The sequence below is a fragment of the Podarcis pityusensis genome (assembly GCF_964106645.2).
Source record: "Podarcis pityusensis genome assembly, chromosome: 7".
NCBI lineage: Eukaryota > Metazoa > Chordata > Lepidosauria > Squamata > Lacertidae > Podarcis > Podarcis pityusensis.
The window spans coordinates 16158756-16181427 of NC_138031.1; the positions used below are offsets into that span (position 1 = coordinate 16158756).

The 22672-nt window shown below is 48.4% G+C and overlaps 1 protein-coding gene across 1 annotated transcript in view; it reads right to left on the minus strand.

Moving 5' to 3' along the window:
* Nucleotides 1–2461: 2461 nt before the first annotated feature.
* Nucleotides 2462–22672, minus strand: part of COLEC10 (collectin subfamily member 10) — a 29877-nt gene continuing 9666 nt past the window's right edge. The window contains exons 2-6 of the mRNA XM_081012841.1: nt 22205–22276; nt 17929–18000; nt 9489–9542; nt 4419–4514; nt 2462–3865 (exon numbers count right to left, since the gene is read on the minus strand). Of these exons, the coding sequence (XP_080868967.1) occupies nt 3474–3865; nt 4419–4514; nt 9489–9542; nt 17929–18000; nt 22205–22276 (686 nt within the window). The 3' untranslated portion in view covers nt 2462–3473. The remainder of the gene's footprint in view (nt 3866–4418; nt 4515–9488; nt 9543–17928; nt 18001–22204; nt 22277–22672) is intronic.

Below are 22672 nucleotides of genomic sequence, written 5' to 3' on the forward strand. Positions count from 1 at the left end.
ACTCACCTCACAGAGTGTTTGTTGTGGGGGAGGAAGGGAAAGGAGATTGTTAGCCACTTTGAGACTCCTTAAAGGGAGTGAAAGGCGGGATATCAAATCCAAACTCTTCTTCTTCTTCTTTTTCTGCTTACAGATAGGTAGCCGTGTTGGTCTGCCATAGTCAAAACAAAAAAATTCCTTCCAGTAGCACCTTAAAGACCAACTAAGTTAGTTCTTGGTATGAGCTTTCGTGTGTATCTGAAGAAGTGTGCTTGCACACGAAAGCTCATACCAAGAACTAACTTAGTTGGTCTTTAAGGTGCTACTGGAAGGAATTTTTTTGTTTCTTCTTCTGCTGTTTGTGAATGACTGTATTTCATTGGTATTGTTGCAGAAATGAGGCGTGTGATTCACTGGAACCAAAGGCTCTGTGCAAAACTGAAGAGCCTTCACCCTTGTTCTTACTCTGCCCCAAAACTGACAGCTGATGCTTTTGACGAAAGAGGCAGCTCCTGCGTTTGAGGAACAAAGTGTGCAGCTATATCCGAAGCTTTTCATGTTGGTGAACGCATCAGAGAGAGCTTCCAATATTTGGATGGTAAAGGCCTTGGTTATATGTGATGGGACGATGAGCTGCTTGTGCGTAAAATCCAAGTCCCTCAGAGTTTGGTCAAGTTTGCAAACCTCTGTCTGTAACGGAGCCCCTTAAACATGGCTCTGTCAGTCGCTTGCAGATTCCGACAGTGGTTGCTTTCGGAATCGCTTCCAACATAAAAGCTCCTTAACGGAAACACGTCTTCTGGACTCTCTGCGTGACAGTTTCCGGCGAGGAGTTGGTGTCCCTACAGGAGGTCCTGAAACCTCCCCACTGTTTTCGCTGGAAGTGTCTCGGAGCCATCCCTCCTGCTCACTTTCCCTCAGCTCAGCTCTTCTCCCCCTACTGGTTCCCTCTTCAGCTGCTGAGTCTCTCCCAACCTGTGTGAGCCCTTCCACCTCCCTTCCTTCCGATGGCAGTTCCCTGACATTATATATCTTAGAATTGCTCCATGATCCTCTAGGGATTTACCTTTGGCTTCACTGCTCTTGGTTATATGACACGTGAAAGTAGCCCAAGGCAGAAATCTTATGCACAACTTACAAAAGCAGCTCTCGGATTTTCTGCTGAGCAAACATGCTTCAGATCCAGTTGCAATAGGCATGGACAACTCAGTATCCAAAGACGATGTATTAATTTCTCTCCCTCTTGTGTTTTCTTGGTGCATCATAATGGGGTCCTTCTGATTAAAGGACAACTAGACTTGGACAGTACTTGGTCCTTTGCTATTTTGTCATTTTTGCAAGCCATGGAGCCGTTCCTGTCTTCTCTTTCATCATCTCTACCTCCAGTGGTGCTAATTTGGCAGGCAGATGCCCGCTACTAGTCAACACCCATCCCAGGAAGCTCGTGACTCAGGTGATATCTCCTGAACTAACCTGTGAATCAAGTTTCTCTGCTCATTTAAACTCACAATTATTGTGATTCATTAACTAGCTCTTGGCAAAAGTCCCTAAGAAGAACAGGAAACTAATAACCCATTCCCCACCCACGAGGGTTGGAATTAGGGATGGATGAGTCTGTCAATCTTGGTTTCTCTCAGTTTCTCATTTTTCCAATCTTGATTTCTCCACATTTCCACATCGTTCTGCAGTTTTGGTTTTTTGAAGTCCTTGTGAAAATTGATCAGGGTTTAATCATGATTTTTGCCAAATACAGTGGAGCCTCAGGTTACGTACTGTTCTCCTTATGAATGCTTCGGGTAACAAGCTCTGCTAACCCGGAAGTAGGTGCTCCTGGTAGTGAACTTTGCCCCAGGATGCGAGCAGAAGTTGCGTGCCGGTGGCGCGGTGGCAGCAGGAGGCCCCATTAGCGAAAGCTCGCCTCAGGTTAAGAATGGTTTTGGGTTAAGAACAGACCTCTGGAACGAATTAAGTTCGTAACCAGAGGTACTGCTGTATACATAATGTCAAAGCAATTTCCCCTAACACATTTTTGTGTGTTATTTCCACCAGTATATAAATATGCACACTTTTTATGCCAGTACAGTGGTACCTCAGGTTAAGTACTTAATTCGTTCCGGAGGTCCGTACTTAACCTGAAACTGTTCTTAACCTGAAGCACTATTTCTGGGTTAGTGGAGTCTGTAACCTGAAGCATATGTAACCTGAGGTACCACTGTATATATGCATTTTTGTACACATCGCTTGGTTGGAAAACTGCGTCGCAAGATTCAGAGAAGTGTGAATTTCAGGAGTGTTTCAGTTTTGCATATTGTTTTGCAAAATGCGAAGTATGTTGGTTTGCCTTGAAATGTGAACTGAATAAAATTTCTCCTCCATCTCTAGTTGGGACAGGGAGACGAGTGGGAGGTGGGTGCCTGTTTTTTAGGTGATTGTAAGAAGAAGAAGTGGGATTACTATAGAGGACTACTTATCATGCAGTACATCATAGTGCACCATGCTATAGTCTTTATTGTGTCTTAACCTTCACAACAATTCTGTGATATAGTACATGGCATGAGAAATGAAGCCCCAGGAATAATCTCACTGACATCGCACTGAAATTTATCAGGAGCAGCCAGGCTGCTGTGTCGGAGGAAAGGTAAAGTCCTAAATATACTTACGCTGGAACCAACATGCAGGGGAATGAGTTCCAGTTGTGGTGGTAGAACAGATTGTGCTACAGCCAGTAAGGGATAATAATTTTGATTGCTTCCGTGTAGAAAAACAAAATCAGTCCTGCCTCCAAACAGAAAACCAGACCTTTACTTGTTACACTGGTTCTCTATTTGCTGGAGTTTCTAAAATACAATAATTAAGAGGGGAGCAGAATTCATAAGCATTCACTCCACCACCTGCTCTCTGAAGCTGTATTCTATTCTCATTTTTCTATAGGTGTAGACCAAGCCTAAGTCCTATTGAACTCGGTGGGACATACCCCCAAGAAAAGCCGCTTAGGACTGGCCTGTAAGTATTCTGAGGGTCGGTGCCATATAAGGATATGCATACGTCGAGGATGCCCTTTCTTCTATCACTTGTGGCTTTGGCACTCGTTGTGTTTGCCAGTGGTTGTCTATTATCAGGCCTGTGGATGAGCTCCAGATGTTGGAAGCAAGGAGAAAGGACGAGAGGCAACAGCTTAGGATGTTGTGTCTGAAGATAATGCAGAGACCTAGCAGAAGGCCCAGATCTCAAGCTCCTGTACTAAAAGATTTATTGAGTAGTAAATATCCAAATTATAGTGTCATCATTAATGTCCCTCCAGAGTTTGTTGAACTCCAAGGGCCATCAGCCCCAGCCAACATAAGGATGAGGGGATTTGGAGTCCAACAATTTATGGAGGGCCACCAGTTCTGTATACCTGGTGTATTGGAAGCAGATTCTTCTCCTAGACTCTTAGTTCAATAGCTGACCAGCACAGGGTGATCATAGGGTGTGCCACAGATTCCCTCTGGCGCCTACTTTCTCTTCTTTGGGAATTCGCAGACAAAGTACATCGTGTGATGGCATTCCGTGTCATTCCACTGCCCGGTGCTGAGCATTTCCACACAGTCTTCCTGCCCGGAGGTGTCCTGAGGTTCTCCTTCCTTCCAGTTGCTGTAGTTCTGCAATGGAGTACGGTCAGCATACACGAACTGCCCTTCGTTCTCCATGTCGCTCAGGCCAATGAAGACTCGGAAGAGGCCGCTTTGGGATACATAGTCAGAGATCACGGCGTTGGCAGCCTCATCCTTGGGCATCGCCAGAACCCCATCTCGAATCCTGCAGTGAGTGAGCGCTTCCTTGTAGCTCTTTTCTTCCTGTACGATGTAATAGTATTTCTCCTCTGTTTCCCTGATACCTGCTAACACTTGGGGAAGAAAAACAAAAAGCCTGTTTTAACAAAGCAGACTTTTTCAGGATATCCTCAAAAGCCCCGAATCATTATTGTTGTGATTTATTAAATTTCTACATGACCCTTCATCCAACGATAACAGGGAGATTTACAATGTAAAAACAAAAAGATACATATCAATCAATCAAATATTTATTACAGTCATAGACCAGCATAAGTAGGGTGGGGAACAATCATTTAAAATCTGTAAAACATTTTGGAAAGCTAAAATTATTAAAACAGCAGGTGTATATAAAAGACTATTAGATTCTAAAAGAGGCTAAAGGAATGTAAAAGAAGGGTTAGGAGCATTAAACGGATGTGGAAGAACATAAAAGGTTAGTATATAAAAGGCTATGGTATAGTCACAAACAATAGCAATAAATTCCCACCCACAATTTAAAAGGCCGTAAGTTGATTAATTAGCCAAAGGACTGGGAGAAGAGGTATGCTTTTGCCTGGCGCCTAATTACATTTTTATGCCACCTTTCCCAAATGGCAGTTTTAGAACCAAGGAAATGAAACATACCATTTTTCACAAACTTGATGGAACTCTTGAGCCGAGCAACATTGATGTCCAGTTGTCCAACGACTTTGCGATATTTCCCGCAGTCACAGACAGCACCTAACCCCATATAGGTATATAATCAAATAGGCTACCCAAAGCATCAAAGTGGGTAAGCATTACATAGCTGTTTAAAACAAATATACATATGATAAAGTCAGGAAGGACCTGGGTGTGGTCTGATGCCCCACACAACTCCCGGGAAGGAGTTTTCCCCATGCAAGCTGCTCTGAAGGTTCTCGCAACCCGTTCGCCTGAGTCAGTTTGGGGTTGCAGGGGTAATGCCCAAAGGAAAGGAGGAAAACCCCTGTTGCATGACTGGAAGTCCTTGTGCTGATTTCCACTAGTGAAATGAGTTAGTTGAGTCCATCCCATGGAATTGCACTGACCATTTGCAGCACCCAAAGCATGGAGACATGTTGGCTAACCTTTAACTAAGGTTAAAGGGGACATCTGAATTATGGTGCTGGAGGAGACTCTGGAGAGTCCCATGGACTGCAAGAAGATCAAACCTCTCCATTCTTAAGGAAATCAGCCCTGAGTGGTCTCTGAAAGGACAGATCCTGAAGCTGAGGCTCCAATACTTTGGCCATCTCATGAGAAAAGAAGACTCCCTGGAAAAGACCCTGATGTTGGGAAAGATGGAGGGCACAAGGAGAAGGGGACAAGAGAGGACGATATGGTTGGACAGTGTTCTCTAAGCTACTAGCATGAGTTTGACCAAGCTGCAGGAGGCAGTGGAAGACAGGAGTGCCTGGCGTGTTCTGGTCCATGGGATCACGAATTGTCAGACACGACTAAACAACAACAACAAAGGGGACTTTTGCCATGCAAAGCCAAACTATGGCTCAGAAGCATGAATGCAGAAGCATACAGGCTCTGGGAAGGGAAATAGAGGCCGCCTCGCTCCTCCCATGCCATTTTGGTACTGTGCCGCACTGAGCTAAGCCATAGTTTGTTGTAGCATGTCGTCCATTTTCCCAGCCAAACCATGAGCTGTGAAGCAGAGGACAAAGCTTGCATTTAGAAGCAGTCTTGAGACTGGGAACCGTTATAACACAAGGTCCTCATTTGTAAGACCTCCTTCCCTACAGACCCTCTTGGGCACTAAAATTGGCAGAAGTGGCCATCGTGGCAGTTTCACCACACTCAGGATTTTGTGGGTGGGTGTGTCCCTGAAAAAGGCATTCCCTGTGGCAGCTCCTAAATTGCAGAATTGCCTCTAGACAGGACAATGCATGTGGCATTTTCAGTGCGGAGTTTCTGTTGTATGGTGAATGTGCACCTTTTTAACCTCATCCTTTGACACCTGAAAGTCATGTTTTTGAGGATCCAGACTCATCTTGTGACTGCAAATTGTTTTAAACCCTTTTTAATATTGCATTTTTAAGTTGCTGCAACCCAATCCGGGACCTTATGGCAAAGGGCAGCTAAGAAATTGAAATAATCGTTATAATGCTTCTAAGTGTGTTCAGTCAGATGCACACGGAAGCCCCGTTTTTGTTTAACACTGGAAGGTCAGGGGTAGAATGTGCAATGGGATAATTTGGACGTAACAATCCTGGCTTATTCGGCCACTGCTTCTTAATTCAGGAATGAGCATCATGCTGGGAATGAGCAGTGACGAGGCTCCAGCTAACATGTCCACACTCTTCTCTTTTACCCACCGGGGGAGATCAGAAACTCCTGCTTCAAGTTTTAAACAACTCATGGTTCCACATTTTGTCAGGGGACTGTGGTTTGTTTAAACTCCAGTGAGGGTGCAAACCAGACTCGGAAGCCAAAGAAGCCCTGTTCAGGTGCTCAGTCTGAAATGCGAAGGGCCCTGAGTGAATATGCAGGGCTATCTCTGCCCCTTTGGTGACACTGTCCTGAGGCTACACATGATTGGGCAAGTCTGAAGGAGGCTACCATCATGACAGAGTTATCACAAAAACCTTGACTGGCCAGAATTCCTGCCCCCATGTTGGAAAGTCTGTTTCTCCTTTCAGATTCGGCAAGCGACACACTGGATTGGGAATACTTCTAGTGTACTTGATGTCATTGAGAAGCGCAGAATTAATCACACACATTCCAATGGGCCTCTTTGCATGTTCGGAAGTGAAAGCCCGGATAGGGCTAGTTTGATTCTGGTTTGTTCTTACAAATGTTTGGACGTAACAGGAAACCGTGGCTTCCATAACAACAGCAGCAGCAAGAAAAACTTCCCCTCTTCTCTGGTATGTGAAGGGGGGCGGACCTGCAGATATGATGCTCATCACAGCATGTTCACATAATGGAAAACATGCTTTTTCATTATATATGAACCAGGCCTCTGACTTGAAACACAGCAGAACATTTAACATAGGCCTGACTCCCACAGCAGCCCAGCGGTGTTAGTCAATGTTTTGGCAAAAGCATGTTTATTGCCGCTGTGTGTCCTCTGTCTTTTATAGGTTTCAACGTGATTATTTTAATGCAAGCTGCCTCAAGCTCCTGTGGGAGTAGGGAGGATAAAAATACTTTTTTTTGTGGGCTGGGAAAATAGGCAAGCTGTTATGGAGGAAAATGCAGAAAGCGCCTTTGCTTTCTGCCACCTGCAATCTCAACCTGTGTTCTGCTGACTTTTGCTGCTCTGTCTGCTAGAGTCAGGTGAGGCTACAGGAGAGCAAGTAATTTCTTTTTTGTGGTGGTGGTGGATTTTGTCCACTGTTACTGGCCACACGCTAGAGCAGCTGTGAGAAACCTTTGCCCCTCCAGATGTTGCGGCTGAACTACAACTCCCATCAGGCTGAGCAAGCATGGCCAATGGCCAGGGATGATGGGAGTTGCAGTTCACGTCAGCAACATCTCGGGGAGGACAAAGGTTCCTCATTCCTCCTCTGCGGCAGTGTTTCCCAAGCTTGTGTCTCCAGCACTCCCATCATCCCTAGCTAGCAAGACCTGTACAGTGGTACCTCAGGTTAAGTACTTAATTCGTTCCGGAGGTCTGTTCTTAACCTGAAACTGTTCTCTTAACCTGAAGCACCACTTTAGCTAATGGGGTCTCCTGCTGCTGCTGCGCCGCCAAGAGCACGATTTCTGTTCTCATCCTGAAGCAAAGTTCTTAACCCGAGGTACTATTTCTGGGTTAGCGGAGTCTGTAGCCTGAAGTGTATGTAACCCGAGGTACCACTGTAGTGATTCCCTCCCCCTCTTTCTTTTTTCCTTTCTCCTCCTGCGATGAGGCTACATTTTAATATTTTAATGTTTCCATATTTTAATGTTGTATTTTAATTTTGTTTTTAAGTTGTATTCATTCAACTTATTTTTATTATTACTTGTTAGCCGCCCTATTCCCGGCCTTGGCTGGGGAGGGCGGGGTATAAATAAAATATTATTATTATTATTATTATTAGTCAGGGATGATGGGAATTGTAGTCCAAAAGCAGCTGGAGACTGGGGAACACTGCTGTAGAGTTTTTGGTACTGACGACTCTTTGGTAACTGTCCTCTCTTGCAGCTGCTTTGTCTAGTGGGCTTCTGTCATCTTGCAGCTTGGGCCTATTAGCACACTGTAATTTCAAATACACACAGTTTATCACAGCCATGCATTCGGGTTGAACACTTGTTGCAAAATGCTGAGGGCTGTTTCGCTGGACTGCTTTAGTCCTCAGCACGTGCTTCAGCTGGGCTGGCAAGAAGCACCCAAAATATTCAACCTTGCAAACTGGCCTTGGATTCTGTTTGGGCCTGGCAAAAAAAAGGCCAAAACGAAAACACCCGGGCAACCTGTACTCCTGAACTCTTTCTAATTCCCCTGTTGAAAGGAGAGGGATTAGAGTTTTACGCAAGATCTTTCCTTTGTTTGCATAGTACTCTCTCTGCTTTAGGGAGAATGTCAATATGTGCTTTAAAAAATAATTTGGTGCCCTTAAGAAGGAAAAAAACTGGATTTAGAACAGAAAAGCCCTTGTGTGACGACAACAACAACAAAAAGAGTTATGTCTTTCTTTAACAAAAGTTTTCAGTGTGTTAAGATAACAGAAATCAGGACTTAATGTGTGCCAGGTTTTAATGTTGCACCACTGACCTGGGGTTTTGTATATAACTGTTTGTTTGTTTGTTTGTTTGTTTTCTATCTCTCCTTTTTCTCTGCCTGCCTTACGCTGTCCTGCAAATTTACAGCCTGCATTCCTGGACAGGAGGGTCTCGCTTCTCTCTCTGCATGTGAAGAAAGCAAGCCTCCATCTCTTTCTGCCTGCCACCCCCCTTGGTCCTCAGAGCCCTCGCTGTCACTCCGGGAAGGAACATTCCTGACAATCCCATTGCCTCTCCCTGGCCATTGCCGCTGGCCACCTCCCTTGGGCAACTTGTAGCAGTTGCTGGAGAGTGGGCAAGGAGGAGGAGGAGAGGCTGTAGCCAATGAGGCCCAGCCCTATGACTACGAGGACCAGGCAGAGGGCAGGACTGCCCTGGGCAGGAAGAAAAGGGAGCAGAGTGGAGCGCAAGGAGTCTTGGTTTTATTTTAAAACGCTTTGTGTGTCCGCGTCTGATATTGTCTCTTTCTAAAGTTTACAGTGGTGCCTCTGGATGCAAACAGGATCCGTTCCGGAGCCCCGTTCGCATCCTGAAGCGAACGCAACCCGAGTCCACACGTCTGCTTGTGCATGGGTCACGATTCGCCACTTCCGCGCGACGTCATTTTGAGTGTCTGCGCATGCGTGAGCGGCGAAACCCGGAAGTATCGCGCTCCGTTACTTCCGGGTCGCCGCGGAGCACAACCCGAAAATACTCATCCCGAAGCTACTTCAACCCGAGGTATGACTGTATTTGTTGGTGTGTATTTTTCAGTTGTGGGGAGGTGAGAAGTGTCTCTATTTTCATCTGAGGAATGCTGGAGGGTATGAACTCCCATCATCACTGACCATTGGCCAGGCTAACTGGGCTGATGGAAACTGGGTGGCCAGATTGGGAGAGCCACAGATTCTCCATCCCTGGCTTACACGCACCAAGGAATCACTGCCCGCAGACAGGAGCTACTTGGGAAGCCAAAAAGAAATTGAAACGGCCTACCTGCTTTGCCCTTTCCTCCAGATACACCAGATAACCCCTTCAGTCCTTTGTCACCTGATTAAAGGAAGAAAACACAGGATGTACACATAAGAAAACAGAACTGCTCTGTTGAGTAATGTTTGCTGAGTGGGTTTGAGAGATGGACAGGGCTAATAATAATAATAGTAATAATTTATTACTTATACTCCACCCATCTGATAGGGTTGCCCCTGCCACTCTGGGAGGCTCCCAACATAATAAAAACACAGCAAAACGTCAAACATTAAAAGCTTTCCCGATACAGGTCTAAGCGGATGTGCCAAATTAAACAGGTCTGCTTCAACCCTACCGGCCCGTTCGGATGGGAGTAAGTTCCACTGAACACAGTGAGACTTATTTCTGAGTAAACACACGTGGAATAGCTCTCTCGGGCTTTTGTTTTAGTGGACAAAGCTGCGAGATTTTAATAGCTGACCCATTAAAAGTTCAGAGGCTTCGTGGCTGGACGGCGCCTGGTACTGCCTTCCTGCATGCGTGAGCAGCAGGTAATGGAGACAGATAATAGTTTTTCGAGGAGTTGATGGGGGTATTGTGAGAAAATCACAATTGCTTGCGATGTTCACACACACACACACAGCCATTTCTTGGGAATCTCACTATCGTTTCCAACTGAAGAGTTCTGAAGCATCCCGATCCAAACCCGACATGTTGCTAAATGTGTCATGACTGCAAACCACACCTGTGTTTCTTAAAATATTAATAGCAGGCACTAGTGGGAAGGTTTTTTGTTTTTGTTTTTTTGCTGGAACCTCAGTGTGTGGGATGGGGAGATTTTTTTCCCCCTTGTTGCAACCTCAGGCGAAAAAAATCCTCCTCCAGTTTTTATTAGCCCTGGGGTAAAAATGTCCCACTTGCCCAATAGGAGTATCCATTTATTTATTTATTTGTCATTTATTTAAGGTATTTCGAACCTGCCCTTCATCAGAACTGATCTCAGGGCAGAGTACAATGGTGTTATGCCATGAGATAAATCTCATTAAAATGATTACAAACCTGAAATATGTGAAGTGCAAAAACAGGTAAAAACAGCTGTAATTAAAATCAGAAATTCTTTTTTTAAAAAAAACAAAAAACAGCACCCCTACAAATCCTTGCAAACTACAAACAGGCATCCTTCATTCCTGAAACTAACAACCTATGAATACCTGGGCGAACTAATAGGCTTTCCGCTTGGTGCTGTTGACATGAAAGATGATTTAAGTGCCAAGCGTACCTCTAAAGGCGTCCCCCAAGGAAGATGCACAGGTGTTCTGTAGGAAATTGCCCCCCACCCCAGTGCATACTATTAATTTTTTAAGAAAGACAGATGTGGTTTGTTGTACCTGCTTAGGGCCACGTCTGGTTTGTCTCTGACATGGGGATTGTCAATGTGGTGCCTGGTGGTAAGAGAAAGCTCAGTAGTACCTCCTACGGTGCCTGTGAAAGCTTTCTGTAAATATTCCCTCACAAATTCACAGTGCATGAGAAACTGCTTCCTCTTCCTGCTCAGTTCTTGCCTGTAAAGGGCAAGCAGGGAGGCACATCTGGTATGCGTTACAAGAATTTTAATGTCTCAGATACAGAATAAATTTTAAGGTCTCAGACACAGAATAAATATCCATAAATGCACACATATCTAAATATATGAACCATGTGTCTGAAATAGTATGGGGGAGCAATCCTGTTATGTACTGAGTTGAATAGGATCCAAACTGTAGCAGTCTGATTGGTCCTAGAACAATAGGATCCAAAAGGCAGCAGTCTGATTGGTCCTAGAACAATAGGATTCAGAATGCAGCAGTCTGATTGGTCCTAGAACAATGCAGCAGTATGATTGGTTGGCAGGAACCACCCAATCCTGCTCCAGATAGAAGTGAATCCACAACCTGATTGGCTTACAGTAGAATTCCAGAATTAGCCAATCATGTGCAGCCCATTGTGTAAATAATGTATATAAAGCAGATACTGTGAGGGGACATTTATTCATTCCTCCTCACCACTATGAGCTGAATAAAGAGCATGAAATCACTTTGCGACTCTGAGTATATTTCACTGGCGACGAGGATGGGATCCCGCTGAGCTGACTGCCACACACAGCACCGCAGCACCGCCAACTGCCGCACCGCTGCCTCGCACCGTGTATCCAGGCTTCAGCTCCGGGGCACAAGGAACTCAGAATGGCAGCCAACAGCAGCTTCTCGCCATTCAACCCAGCATCTGGAGACTGGGAAGCGTACGCCTCCCGTTTCACCTTCCTCCTAGAAGCCAAAGGGGTCACCGACGAAGAAGACGCCAAGAAGAGGGCGATATTCTTCAGCGTCTGCGGAGAGGAGACGTTTGAAATCGCCCGGGCTCTCCTTGCGCCTGAAGACGTCGCTACTGTTCCATACAAAACAATAATGGAACAGCTGAAGGGGCACTTTTCGCCGCAGCCCTCAGTGGTGGCTCGTCGAAATGCCTTCTACGCAAAGCGGCAAGCCCCTGGGGAAACCATAACTGGGTTTGTGACCTCTCTCCGCCAAGCCGCCCGGTTCTGCAACTTCTCAGAGCTGGAGAACATGCTTCGTGACCGCCTCGTCGGTGGCCTGAAGGATGAGAAGCTGCAACGGCGCCTCTACGCTAAGAAGGACCTAACGTTCCAGGTCGCTCTGGAGGAGGCCCTGGCAACAGAAGCTGCCGAGAGGTCGACCCAAGAGGCACGGCCGAGCCTGCCATCCCAACCGAGGGTCCACCATGAAGACCTCACCGACGACTCAGGATCCGACAGGGAGGAGGTGCACCGAGTACAGCAGCGCACTCAAGCAGCGCACAGACCACAGCTGCCTCGACGAGAAGGAGGGAACTGCGCAAGCTGCGGGGAGAGTCACGAGAGGAGGACCTGCCGTTTCCGCAACGCAGAGTGCAGGCAGTGCAGAAAATCGGGACACATCGCCCGGGTGTGTCGGGCTCGGCCCACCCGACACCAGGCATCAGATGACCAATCCAAGAGCCCCAGGTCCCGGGGCCCAACGCACCAAGGCAACTCGACGGAGCTCACGGACTTCCAGGTATACCAGTTGCCCCACCCCAACGTAGAGAAAATTTATGTAGAGGTACAGATAGAGGGGGCCCCATGCCGCATGGAGCTTGACACGGGTTCAACTCTATCCATAATCTCGGCAAGGACCTTAAGGAAACTGTGTCCCACTGGGGGTCCCAAACTCAGGCCGGCCCCATTCACCCTCCGGGACTTCCAGAAACGTAAGGTCCCCACAATGGGGGTGGGGACCTTCAGGGTGCAATACCGAGGGCGGACGCGGCAACTGGACTTGCTTGTGGTCAAGGGCCCCTACATTAGCTTACTGGGATTGGCATGGTTTGGACCACTGGGGCTAGCTGTCACCGGGGTGAACCACACTAGCTTACAAGTGGACGTGGACGCCATATGCAAGGAATTTCCAGGGGTTTTCGATGGGAAATTGGGACAGTATACGGGCCCCCCCATTGCGCTACAGCTTGACCCCGCAGTACGACCGGTCAGGCTCAAGGCCCGCCGGGTCCCGTTCGCCTTGAAACCCCGTATAGACGAGGAATTGGACCGACTCGTAGAGCAAGGAGTGCTGGAGCCGGTGCCTAATGCTCCCTGGGAAACCCCAATCGTCACACCCGTCAAGCCTAATGGTTCGGTCCGCATCTGCGCAGACTACAAATGTACCATAAACAAGGCCCTCACGGCCCACGCATACCCAGTGCCAGTGGTCAGCCATGTCCTTGCCACCCTGGCTGGGTCGAAAATTTTTGGCAAGCTGGACTTGGCCCAAGCATATCAACAGCTGCCAGTAGATGAGGCCACAGCAGAGGCACAGACGATTGTGACGCACAGAGGAGCGTTCAGGGTAAAGCGGCTGCAATTCGGTGTCAGCGTGGCACCAGGCATATTCCAGAATATAATGGACTCTCTCCTTAAAGGGATTCCTGGCGTCACCCCCTTCTTTGATGATGTGTTGATTGCCGGCCCCACACCAGAGGAGTTTGAGGACCGCCTCCGCACCGTTCTGCACCGTTTCCAGACGGCGGGTCTCAAGGTGAAGCGGGAAAAATGTCTACTAGGAGTGCCTCAGGTGGACTTTCTGGGATTTATGGTGGACGCAGAAGGGGTCCACCCGACTGGGGACAAGGTACGGGCCATTTGTGATGCCCCAGCGCCCAAGAGCAAGACTGAACTTCAGGCCTTCTTGGGACTATTGAACTTTTACCATTCCTTCCTTCCCCACAAGGCGGCGGTAGCGGAGCCCCTACACAGACTCCTGGACAAGCGGGCCCCTTGGGTGTGGGGCCAGCTCCAGGAGGCCGCATTCCAGGCAGTCAAGGACTTGCTTGTCTCAAACTCGGTCTTGGCACACTTCGACGAGAGGCTGCCGGTGGTGCTAGCATGCGACGCCTCACCCTATGGCATTGGAGCTGTCCTGGGGCACCAACTCCCGGATGGAAGAGAGGTACCGGTGGCGTACTTTTCCCAGACACTCAACACAACCGAGCGGAACTACTCGCAAATCGACAAGGAGGGTCTGGCAATCGTAAAGGGAGTAAAAAAATTCCATGATTTCTTGTACGGGCGGCCCTTCACCGTGGTGACTGACCACAAGCCGTTGCTTGGCTTGTTTGCCCCCGAAAAGCAGACCCCCCAAGTGCTGTCTCCTCGCGTCCTCAGGTGGTCAATTTTCCTTGCCAGCTACCAGTATGCACTGATTCACCGACCTGGGAAGGCGATGGGCCATGCGGACGCCCTCAGCAGGCTACCACTACCGGAAACAGGCCCTGACCCAGCACCTGCACAAGAGGTTATGAGCCTGGAGCTGCTTCCCGACCGCCCCATTCAGGCACAAGAAGTTGCACACCATTCCAAGAAAGATAGGGTCATCTCCCGGGTCCTGGACTGGGTGTGGAGGGGATGGCCCAGCAGCAGCCCCGGGCCAGAATTCGCCGGCTACACAACCCGCAAACATGAACTGTCGGCCCACAAGGGGTGCCTGTTATGGGGAAGCAGAGTCGTTGTTCCCCAGCCCCTCTGCAAAAGGGTCCTCACAGCCCTACACGAGACACATCCAGGGGTAGTAAGAATGAAGGCCCTTGCCAGGAGTTATGTGTGGTGGCCGGGGATCGATGGAGAGATAGAGGCCTGGGTCAAACACTGCCAGGCCTGCCAAGAATCCCGCCCAGATCCCCCAAGGGCCCCAGTCCAGTCCTGGGAGTCCGCCCGAGCACCATGGTCACGCCTGCATGTGGATTTCGCTGGCCCCTTTCAGGGGAAAACATTCTTCATAGTGGTGGACTCCTACACCAAATGGCTGGAAGTCGCACTGGTACCGTCCACTTCCACGTCCGCAGCCATCCGGGTACTACGCAGGCTGTTTGCAACCCACGGGCTCCCTGACACTCTCGTCTCAGACAACGGGACTGCATTTACGTCAGGAGAATTCCAAACCTTCACAGCGCAGAACGCCATCCGCCACATCCGTTCGGCGCCGTTCCACCCTGCCACCAATGGCCAAGCAGAACGCATGGTGCGGACCACCAAGGACACCCTTCGCCGCATGACGCAAGGGGACTGGGAGTACCGCCTTGCCACATTCCTTCTAGCACAGCACAGCACCCCCAGCTCAACGACTGGCCGGAGCCCCGCTGAACTACTAATGGGTCGGCGCCTTGCAATCAGATTGGACCGCCTTCACCCCGATAGAGCTCAGGATGAGGTAGTGGTGGGGGAAGGCAGGAACCCCCGGACCTTCGAGGCCCAGGACCCAGTGTACGCAAAGAATTTTGGGGCAGGCCCAGCATGGGTACCCGCCACAATCACCAGGGTCACTGGCCCCGTGTCGTACGAGGTGCTAACGGATGGGGGGCAATGCTGGCGCCGCCACTGCGACCAGATACGGCGACGATTCCCGGGAGAAAACCAGGAGGAGGACAGGTCAGAGGAGTCCCAAGGGAACAGTGGGGCAGTGAGGCCCATAGAGCAGGAGGGGCCAGCAGGAGAGGCAGAATCAGTAAATACAGAGAGGACCCGCGAGGCCGAAAGGACACCGGAACCAGAACCACGACTGAGCGAGCCGGTTGCACCAGACCAAACAGCCGCATCACAGCCAGCATCCTTGGAACACGAGCCAGAACCCGGAGCCCGGACCAGGGAACACCCCAGGCCACAACGCACACGTAGGCCGCCGGCATACCTTGAGGACTATGAATGCGACCTCCCGGGCAGGACTGGAACTTAGAGGGGAGGGGTGTTATGTACTGAGTTGAATAGGATCCAAACTGTAGCAGTCTGATTGGTCCTAGAACAATAGGATCCAAAAGGCAGCAGTCTGATTGGTCCTAGAACAATAGGATTCAGAATGCAGCAGTCTGATTGGTCCTAGAACAATGCAGCAGTATGATTGGTTGGCAGGAACCACCCAATCCTGCTCCAGATAGAAGTGAATCCACAACCTGATTGGCTTACAGTAGAATTCCAGAATTAGCCAATCATGTGCAGCCCATTGTGTAAATAATGTATATAAAGCAGATACTGTGAGGGGACATTTATTCATTCCTCCTCACCACTATGAGCTGAATAAAGAGCATGAAATCACTTTGCGACTCTGAGTATATTTCAAATCCTGAAGCCATTTTGACTCATTTAACCTCAAATATTCCTCTTCAGTAAGGGAGGCAAATGGGGAAAGCCTTCCCATTGTCTTTTTGCTTGCAAATCCTGTCTTTAAGGGCGTATTTGTGTTCGAATAGGGTGAGCCTTTGACCTGGATTCGGGGAATGAAGTATTAACCATCACAAAAGAATGGCCAGACTGCCCAGGTAATGCAGTCAGTGACCATTTTTAGGTATCCTGGCAGGCAGGATTTCTGCTGTAGACTGCCTCCTTCTGTGATGTATATATCATGTTTTGGGGAGTGGTCTTGGGCTACAGGGTGGACAATTTCAAAAGCTGTTCAGGGTTCTCCTCCCTCCTGCGTGTGGTGAGTGGGGACCATGTTGTAGCAGTTCCCTGAATAAAGATCAGGCTTACTAGCCACTTTAATTCTCAATATACTCTGGTTGGCCTCTGTTATTTTCTCCTACCTATAGGGAACCCCCTTAAGGACTCTATAGGGGGTCTGGAATATCCCATAAGGGAAAGGGGGCAGAACACATGGAAAATGACAAAGTTCAGAAAACAGCAGGAGAACATTTCCCTCTCTCAGGACATGCCACTCGTGGCTCTAAAGTTCCCGCTCTCCAAGAGAAGAACTTCAGAGGAGTACTTCAGCTTGAGTGTGCTGAACGGGCATTGTTAGCTAGTTTGATTCTATTAATTTAGGATTCAACCAGTACCAAGAGTTTCTCTCTGACCACAGGTATTAAATTAGCACACTGAAGCTAGCAAATTGGGTCCTCCCTTAAAGAGGGCATGTATTGCGGTGAGACCTGGACAACTGACACCCTGTGTTGGGTGGGTACAATTGGTTAGCCACAACACCTGATTGACACAGAGCTGCTTCTTTCGGCGTGTGCATTCGGAACACCCACCCACCTCTCCCTATATTTAGGGCAGTGCGCTTGAGCTTGCTATGCCGTCGTGTGTCGTCTGTCATTCGGACTGGGGCACGGCAGGAATTTTCCCTGATTGGCTGGTGCCATTTGGGTTTTGCCTGCTGCGTAGCAAATCATCACAACTTGTAAGGTTGCAGATAGGCTCTGTTTCAGGTGATGGGGTGGGAGAATGCTCTCTCCATCCGTATGTGAAGGGTATTCTGTTAAAGGAATTCAGGGACTTGATAGTTTGATAAACCCCTGTGAGGGGGTTGTGCCCATGCCTGAGTCCAGGGGGACATTTGGGTGACGGAGTTAGCCTGTGCCCGGCTTTCCGCTTATCCGGGTGTTCACCCTTTGTTGACTTATGCTGGTGCCCTGAGTCAGCGCTACCTGCATGGCAGGGAGCTAGTCAAACCAGAGCCTTTTCAACCAGTCACTTTCTGTAATCAATAAAGTTGTGGCCTAAATTCTGCCAAAAACCAAACCAACATTTTGAGTCAAGTGTGAATTTATTTAGGGGGGAGGTTTCTGGGTCTGAAAACGCAAAGAGTGTGTTATTGTCAATCACTGGTGTCATGAATGATCACTGTGTGCTTGACCATTGCATAGAAATTCCAAAGAAATGAATAAATGAATTCATATAAGATGTATTTTCGAAAACTTTTAGGCAACCCTGGTAAATCTCAGGTCTTCTACTCTGCCAGTCATGGGTTGAAGGCATAAGACCTAATGTAATTCATGACTTTATTTTTTCTTTTTTTCTTTGGCAATAAAAGCCATCTGTTTAATTTGGGAAGCGTAAATAGCAGATGTTCCACATTTTGCTCTGCGCCATCACAACACAGTCCAAAAGTATTAAAGGCAAGCCTACCCTTTCTGCCAATCGGTCCAATTTTACCCATGATCCCTTGGTCGCCGATATCGCCAACCGCTCCTTTGTCTCCTGCGAAGGAAATACAGCGACAAGTTCCCGTTTTATTCATTCTCACGCCATTTTCATATGACCTTATGTAACTAGATGACCTTACCGCCTTCTTCCGAGAGGACTTCTGTTCTTGTTAATAGCCGTGTGACAGGCAGAAATTCATCAGGGCAAATCTTTCCCCAGTGCAGTGATGGGAAAGATTTCCCTTGTTACGTTTCTGATTGTCGCTCAGAGGCCCTTTAAGGGGTGGTGGTGCCAACAACAACAACACTGTTGTTGTTTTTTTAAGAAGTGGGGACATTTAGTTTCCTCCAGCAAGCCAAGGCTTCAGCCATGACGCTGAAGCCATCTGTAGAGCTGAAGCTGTGAACATTCATGCTTTCCCTTGTTTCCCAGCCGAACAGTAGGTTTCCCATATGTTCTGAGAGCCCAATCCAACAGAGGGACTGTCTTTGATTCACCGGCACTGGAGGTTCTGAGCCGACTGGCAACAGATGGCTCTGCGCACCCGCCGCCGGCACTCTTGCAGAAGAAACAGTATGAAATTTCAAAGCTTATTTGCCAAACTAAAAGTTCCCAGTTGAGGAGCCTGGAGGCATCTTTTTTTTGTTTTTTTTTTTTTGTTATGTTTTTGTTTCATAAAGCTTTTTCTTTTTCTTTTTTAAGGACGATGCTGAAACCAGAATGTGACAGTCGTAATCCACAAGCCCCTTTAGGAATGTACCGTATTTTTTGCTCTATAAGACTCACTTTTTCCCTCCTAAAAAGTAAAGGGAAATGTGTGTGCGTCTTATGGAGCGAATGCAGGCTGCGCAGCTATCCCAGAAGCCACAACAGCAAGAGGGATTGCTGCTTTCACCGCATAGCGATTCCTCTTGCTGTTCTGGCTTCGGAGATTCAGAATATTTTTTTTCTTGTTTTCCTCCTCCAAAAACTAGGTGCGTCTTGTGGTCTGGTGCGTCTTATAGAGCGAAAAATACGGTAATTCTCAGCGCTTACTGATTACCAGCAATGTGCTTGCCATAATGATGATGCTCAGGTTTGTGTTTGTGTTTGTGTGTAAAAGGAGCATTGATGGGTGGCGTTGGTAGTCCAAAAAGCATCTCGATGACACCAAGCTGGGAAGACTGTTATTCATGTCTCCTTGGAAGCAAACCTCATTGAGATTAAGAGAGTCTTGTGCCACCCTTTGCAAAAACTGGATAAGTGTGAATTTCAAAGGATGACTGTGTTTCTGTTCACGTATGGAGGGGGAAAGGGAGACCTTAATGCAGGGATGGTTGCCCCACTCCATGGCAGCTCTATGTCTTTTTAAAATATACTTTAGACCCCATGTGCACTATACAGTGGTACCTCGGGTTACAGACGCTTCAGATTACAGACTCCGCTAACCCAGAAATAGTATCTCGGGTTAAGAACTTTGCTTCAGGATGAGAACAGAAATTATGCAGCGGCAGCGGGAGGCCCCATTAGCTAAAGTGGTGCCTCAGGTTAAGAACAGTTTCAGGTAAAGAACGGACCTCTGGAACGAATTAAGTTCTTAACCCGAGGTACCACTGTATTTTAAAGTAGTATCATGCCACTTTAAACAGTTATGGCTTCTCCCCTGCAAGAATCCTGGGAACTGTAGTTTGTTCAGGGTGCTGGGAGCTGTTAGATCTCTACTACCCCTTCATAATTCCCATGGTTTCCTGAGAGGAGGGGTTGATTGCTAAATCACTCTGGGAACTATTGCTCCGTGGGGCTGGCTGGGGGAGATAGGGGTCTCCTCACAACTCTCAGCACCTTTAACAAACTACAGTTCCCAGAATTCTTGGGGGGGGGGGAAAGACAAGACTGTTTAAGTATGGTACTGCTTTAAACATATAGTGCAGACGGGGCCTTAGTTTGGCTCCAAACAATTTCACAACACTTGAGAGGAATGTCCCAGCGTCTTCCTTCAGCATCTCCTAAAGCTGCAAACCACGTGAATAAATGGAGCAGCCCTGTTTTTGTAGAGGCGGCAATTTAGGTTCTTTTAAGAGCCAATAAATGTGTATGGCAGGCAGCCTATCTCCCCCCACCCCACGTCAAATCCCATTTTTGCAATATGAAGCAGCGTCGCACCAGTGTTTTATTATAGCTGCGTATTGAACGTATTTTGGTCGTAAAATCTTATTGATCAAAAACCTGAAGCATTTAGGGCATTATAAATGTGTGGACAGAATTTATATGGCCATTATTTGCGCCCAACTAGCTGTCAGCATCGCCCTTGAGCCAGTGCCACCAGCTGGACTCATCCACTTCAGCCCCGACTGGGCTAGGCGAGCTGGGGTAGCACTTCCAGAGACCACCTTCTGCACAGGAACAGGTCAAAGTGCTGTGGAATCACAGCTTAGAGTTGTGAGCACCGGATTCACTCCCACAAGAAGACAGTCGTTGCACAGCAGAGTACAGCAGACTCTAGCAGAGTACATAAACAACTCGGAGAGCAGCTCTGTAGAATATCTTCTTTATTCTATAACTACAACTATTATACAACTATATACAGAGCTAAATAGGTCTAAGCATAAATGAATGCTGCACTGAGTGTCTGCAGCTGCTCTTAGCAGCAACCTTATCTCTTCACACGATCTCTTACACTCAGTCTCTCTCCCTCTCTCTCCCCGACACTGACTGACTGACTGATTTGGTGCTGGAGCAGAATAAGTAGAGAGCAGAACACGCCTCCTCCTCTCTGGAGAATCAGCAGACTCCTCAGGAGATTCTTGGATATGGGAGGGGTGAAATCTCCTCACTAGCTGTCTGAAGTACGAAGCAATTTTGCCGTGAAATTTTACGCTGAAGTCCACAGCCAGCCTACGGAGCTGGCATGGGGGCCATTGGTACAATAAATGGCCTGTTTAGCACCTTATGTTCTTTGGTCACCCTTTGCCCTATTTTATCCAACTTCCTAATACCTCAAACTGTGGCACCTCCTCCCTACACCTTGCTGCATAATGTATTTGATGGGTGCTCCCTTTCTGTATCCACTGTGGGGCATGCCAGCATGTGGCCAGCTGCTTCCTCTAAACAAACTGCTTCCTCATCCTGGTGTCCTTCAGATGTTGTTGGCCCAGTGGTGTAGCATGGATTGCCAGAGTCCGGGGCAAGACAAGTATTGCTCCCCCAGAGATCAACAGCTTCTTCTACAGAGCCAGAATCAGCTTCCCTTTGCAGATATTCTGGTGTGGCAGGGACACTCATTCTCCCTTGGCACGAAATTCTCCTCCTATTCCATGTTGTCGCTGGCACTGCCAGCAGCACCAGCTGCCAAGGGGGTGACAGAGCAGGGTGGGGCTCTTCTTTACCGCCTGCTGATAGGCTGGAAGGAAGTGTCAATAGCTCGGCAACCTACCCGAGTGGCAGTCGCAGCGACCCATGAATATCAAGCACACTAGAGAGACGAATGGGGGGTTGGTCAGGAGTGGGTATCTTTCTAAAGCCCTGCAGAGGGCACCCTAGCAACTGGCTGCCACCCAAATCCATTCCTCAGTCCATCCACGCAAATATTAGGAGGTTTACTGTGTGAGGGGGAGGGTGCGCTATTTTTTTAAATATTATTTTCCCTCTTCTTTTTTCCTTTTGAAATTTTGCACCCCTAAGAATTTTGCGCCCAGGGCAACCACCCCTGTGGCCCTGCCCACACGATGCCAATGGAAGGCACCAGGATGGTGAAGGCTGCTCTCAAGTCTCAGTAGGCCCATTCAGTTTGGCCCATGGAGCTGTTCTCCACAAGCCCTGCCCACCTGCCCCACACCAAACTGACATCAGATGTGGGACAGCCATGGCTGCAAGGGAAACATCTGGGAGGCTTAAAGTGTGCTTGATTGTTCCTCAACCATCAGGGCTAGCTTTTGGTGCTGAATTTGAGCATCTCAACCGCTGAAGGAGGCCACAGAGAATTAAAAGCCAAATGGCTGGTGTAAAAGAAATGTTTTTGCTGGTGCATAATGACAGCAATGATGGCGCCGGGTTTGGGGAGAGCATTCCACAAGCAGGGAGCCACCGCTGAAATGTCCCATTCTGAAGTTGCGTCCTAATGCACACAGAAAAGGGCCTCAGATGATGATTGCAGGGTCAGAGCTTATTCTTTTCCCCCATTAATCCAGAGGCATTACTGAGCACTTGCGAGAGCATTCCAAAGACAGAATGAATATGGGAAGGTGGAGGGGGCAAAAGACATAACCACGCGCACCTTTACCTTTGGATCCGGTGGGGCCGAGTTTCCCATGCTTGCCCATTTCTCCTTGGTCTCCCTTTTTGCCTTCATCTCCTTCAAAAACAAACACATAGGGTGAGTGGGCAGAGAAGGAGAAAACAGACACTCTGATACAAGTCACAATGCAGGTTAAGAAAGAGTATCCTGGCCTCATTTTGAAAGGAGAAACTGCAGAGAACCACTGGCCTGCTCACCTGCCCCTCACCTGATGTCAGGTGTGATACAGGTAAAGGCATAGCTGCAAAGCAGTGGCGTAGCGTGGGGGGTGCAGGGGGGGCCGGCTGCACCGGGCGCAACATCGGGGGGGGCGCGCTCACCGCCTCCGGAGTCGCCGAAGAGCCTCGGGCGCAGGCTGTAGCAGAGCCCCATGTCTCATGGAACCGACGAGCTGGCAGCGGCTCTCAGCGCTCGCCGCGGTCCCCGCGCGTCAGGGCTGTGGAGGGCGCGCCA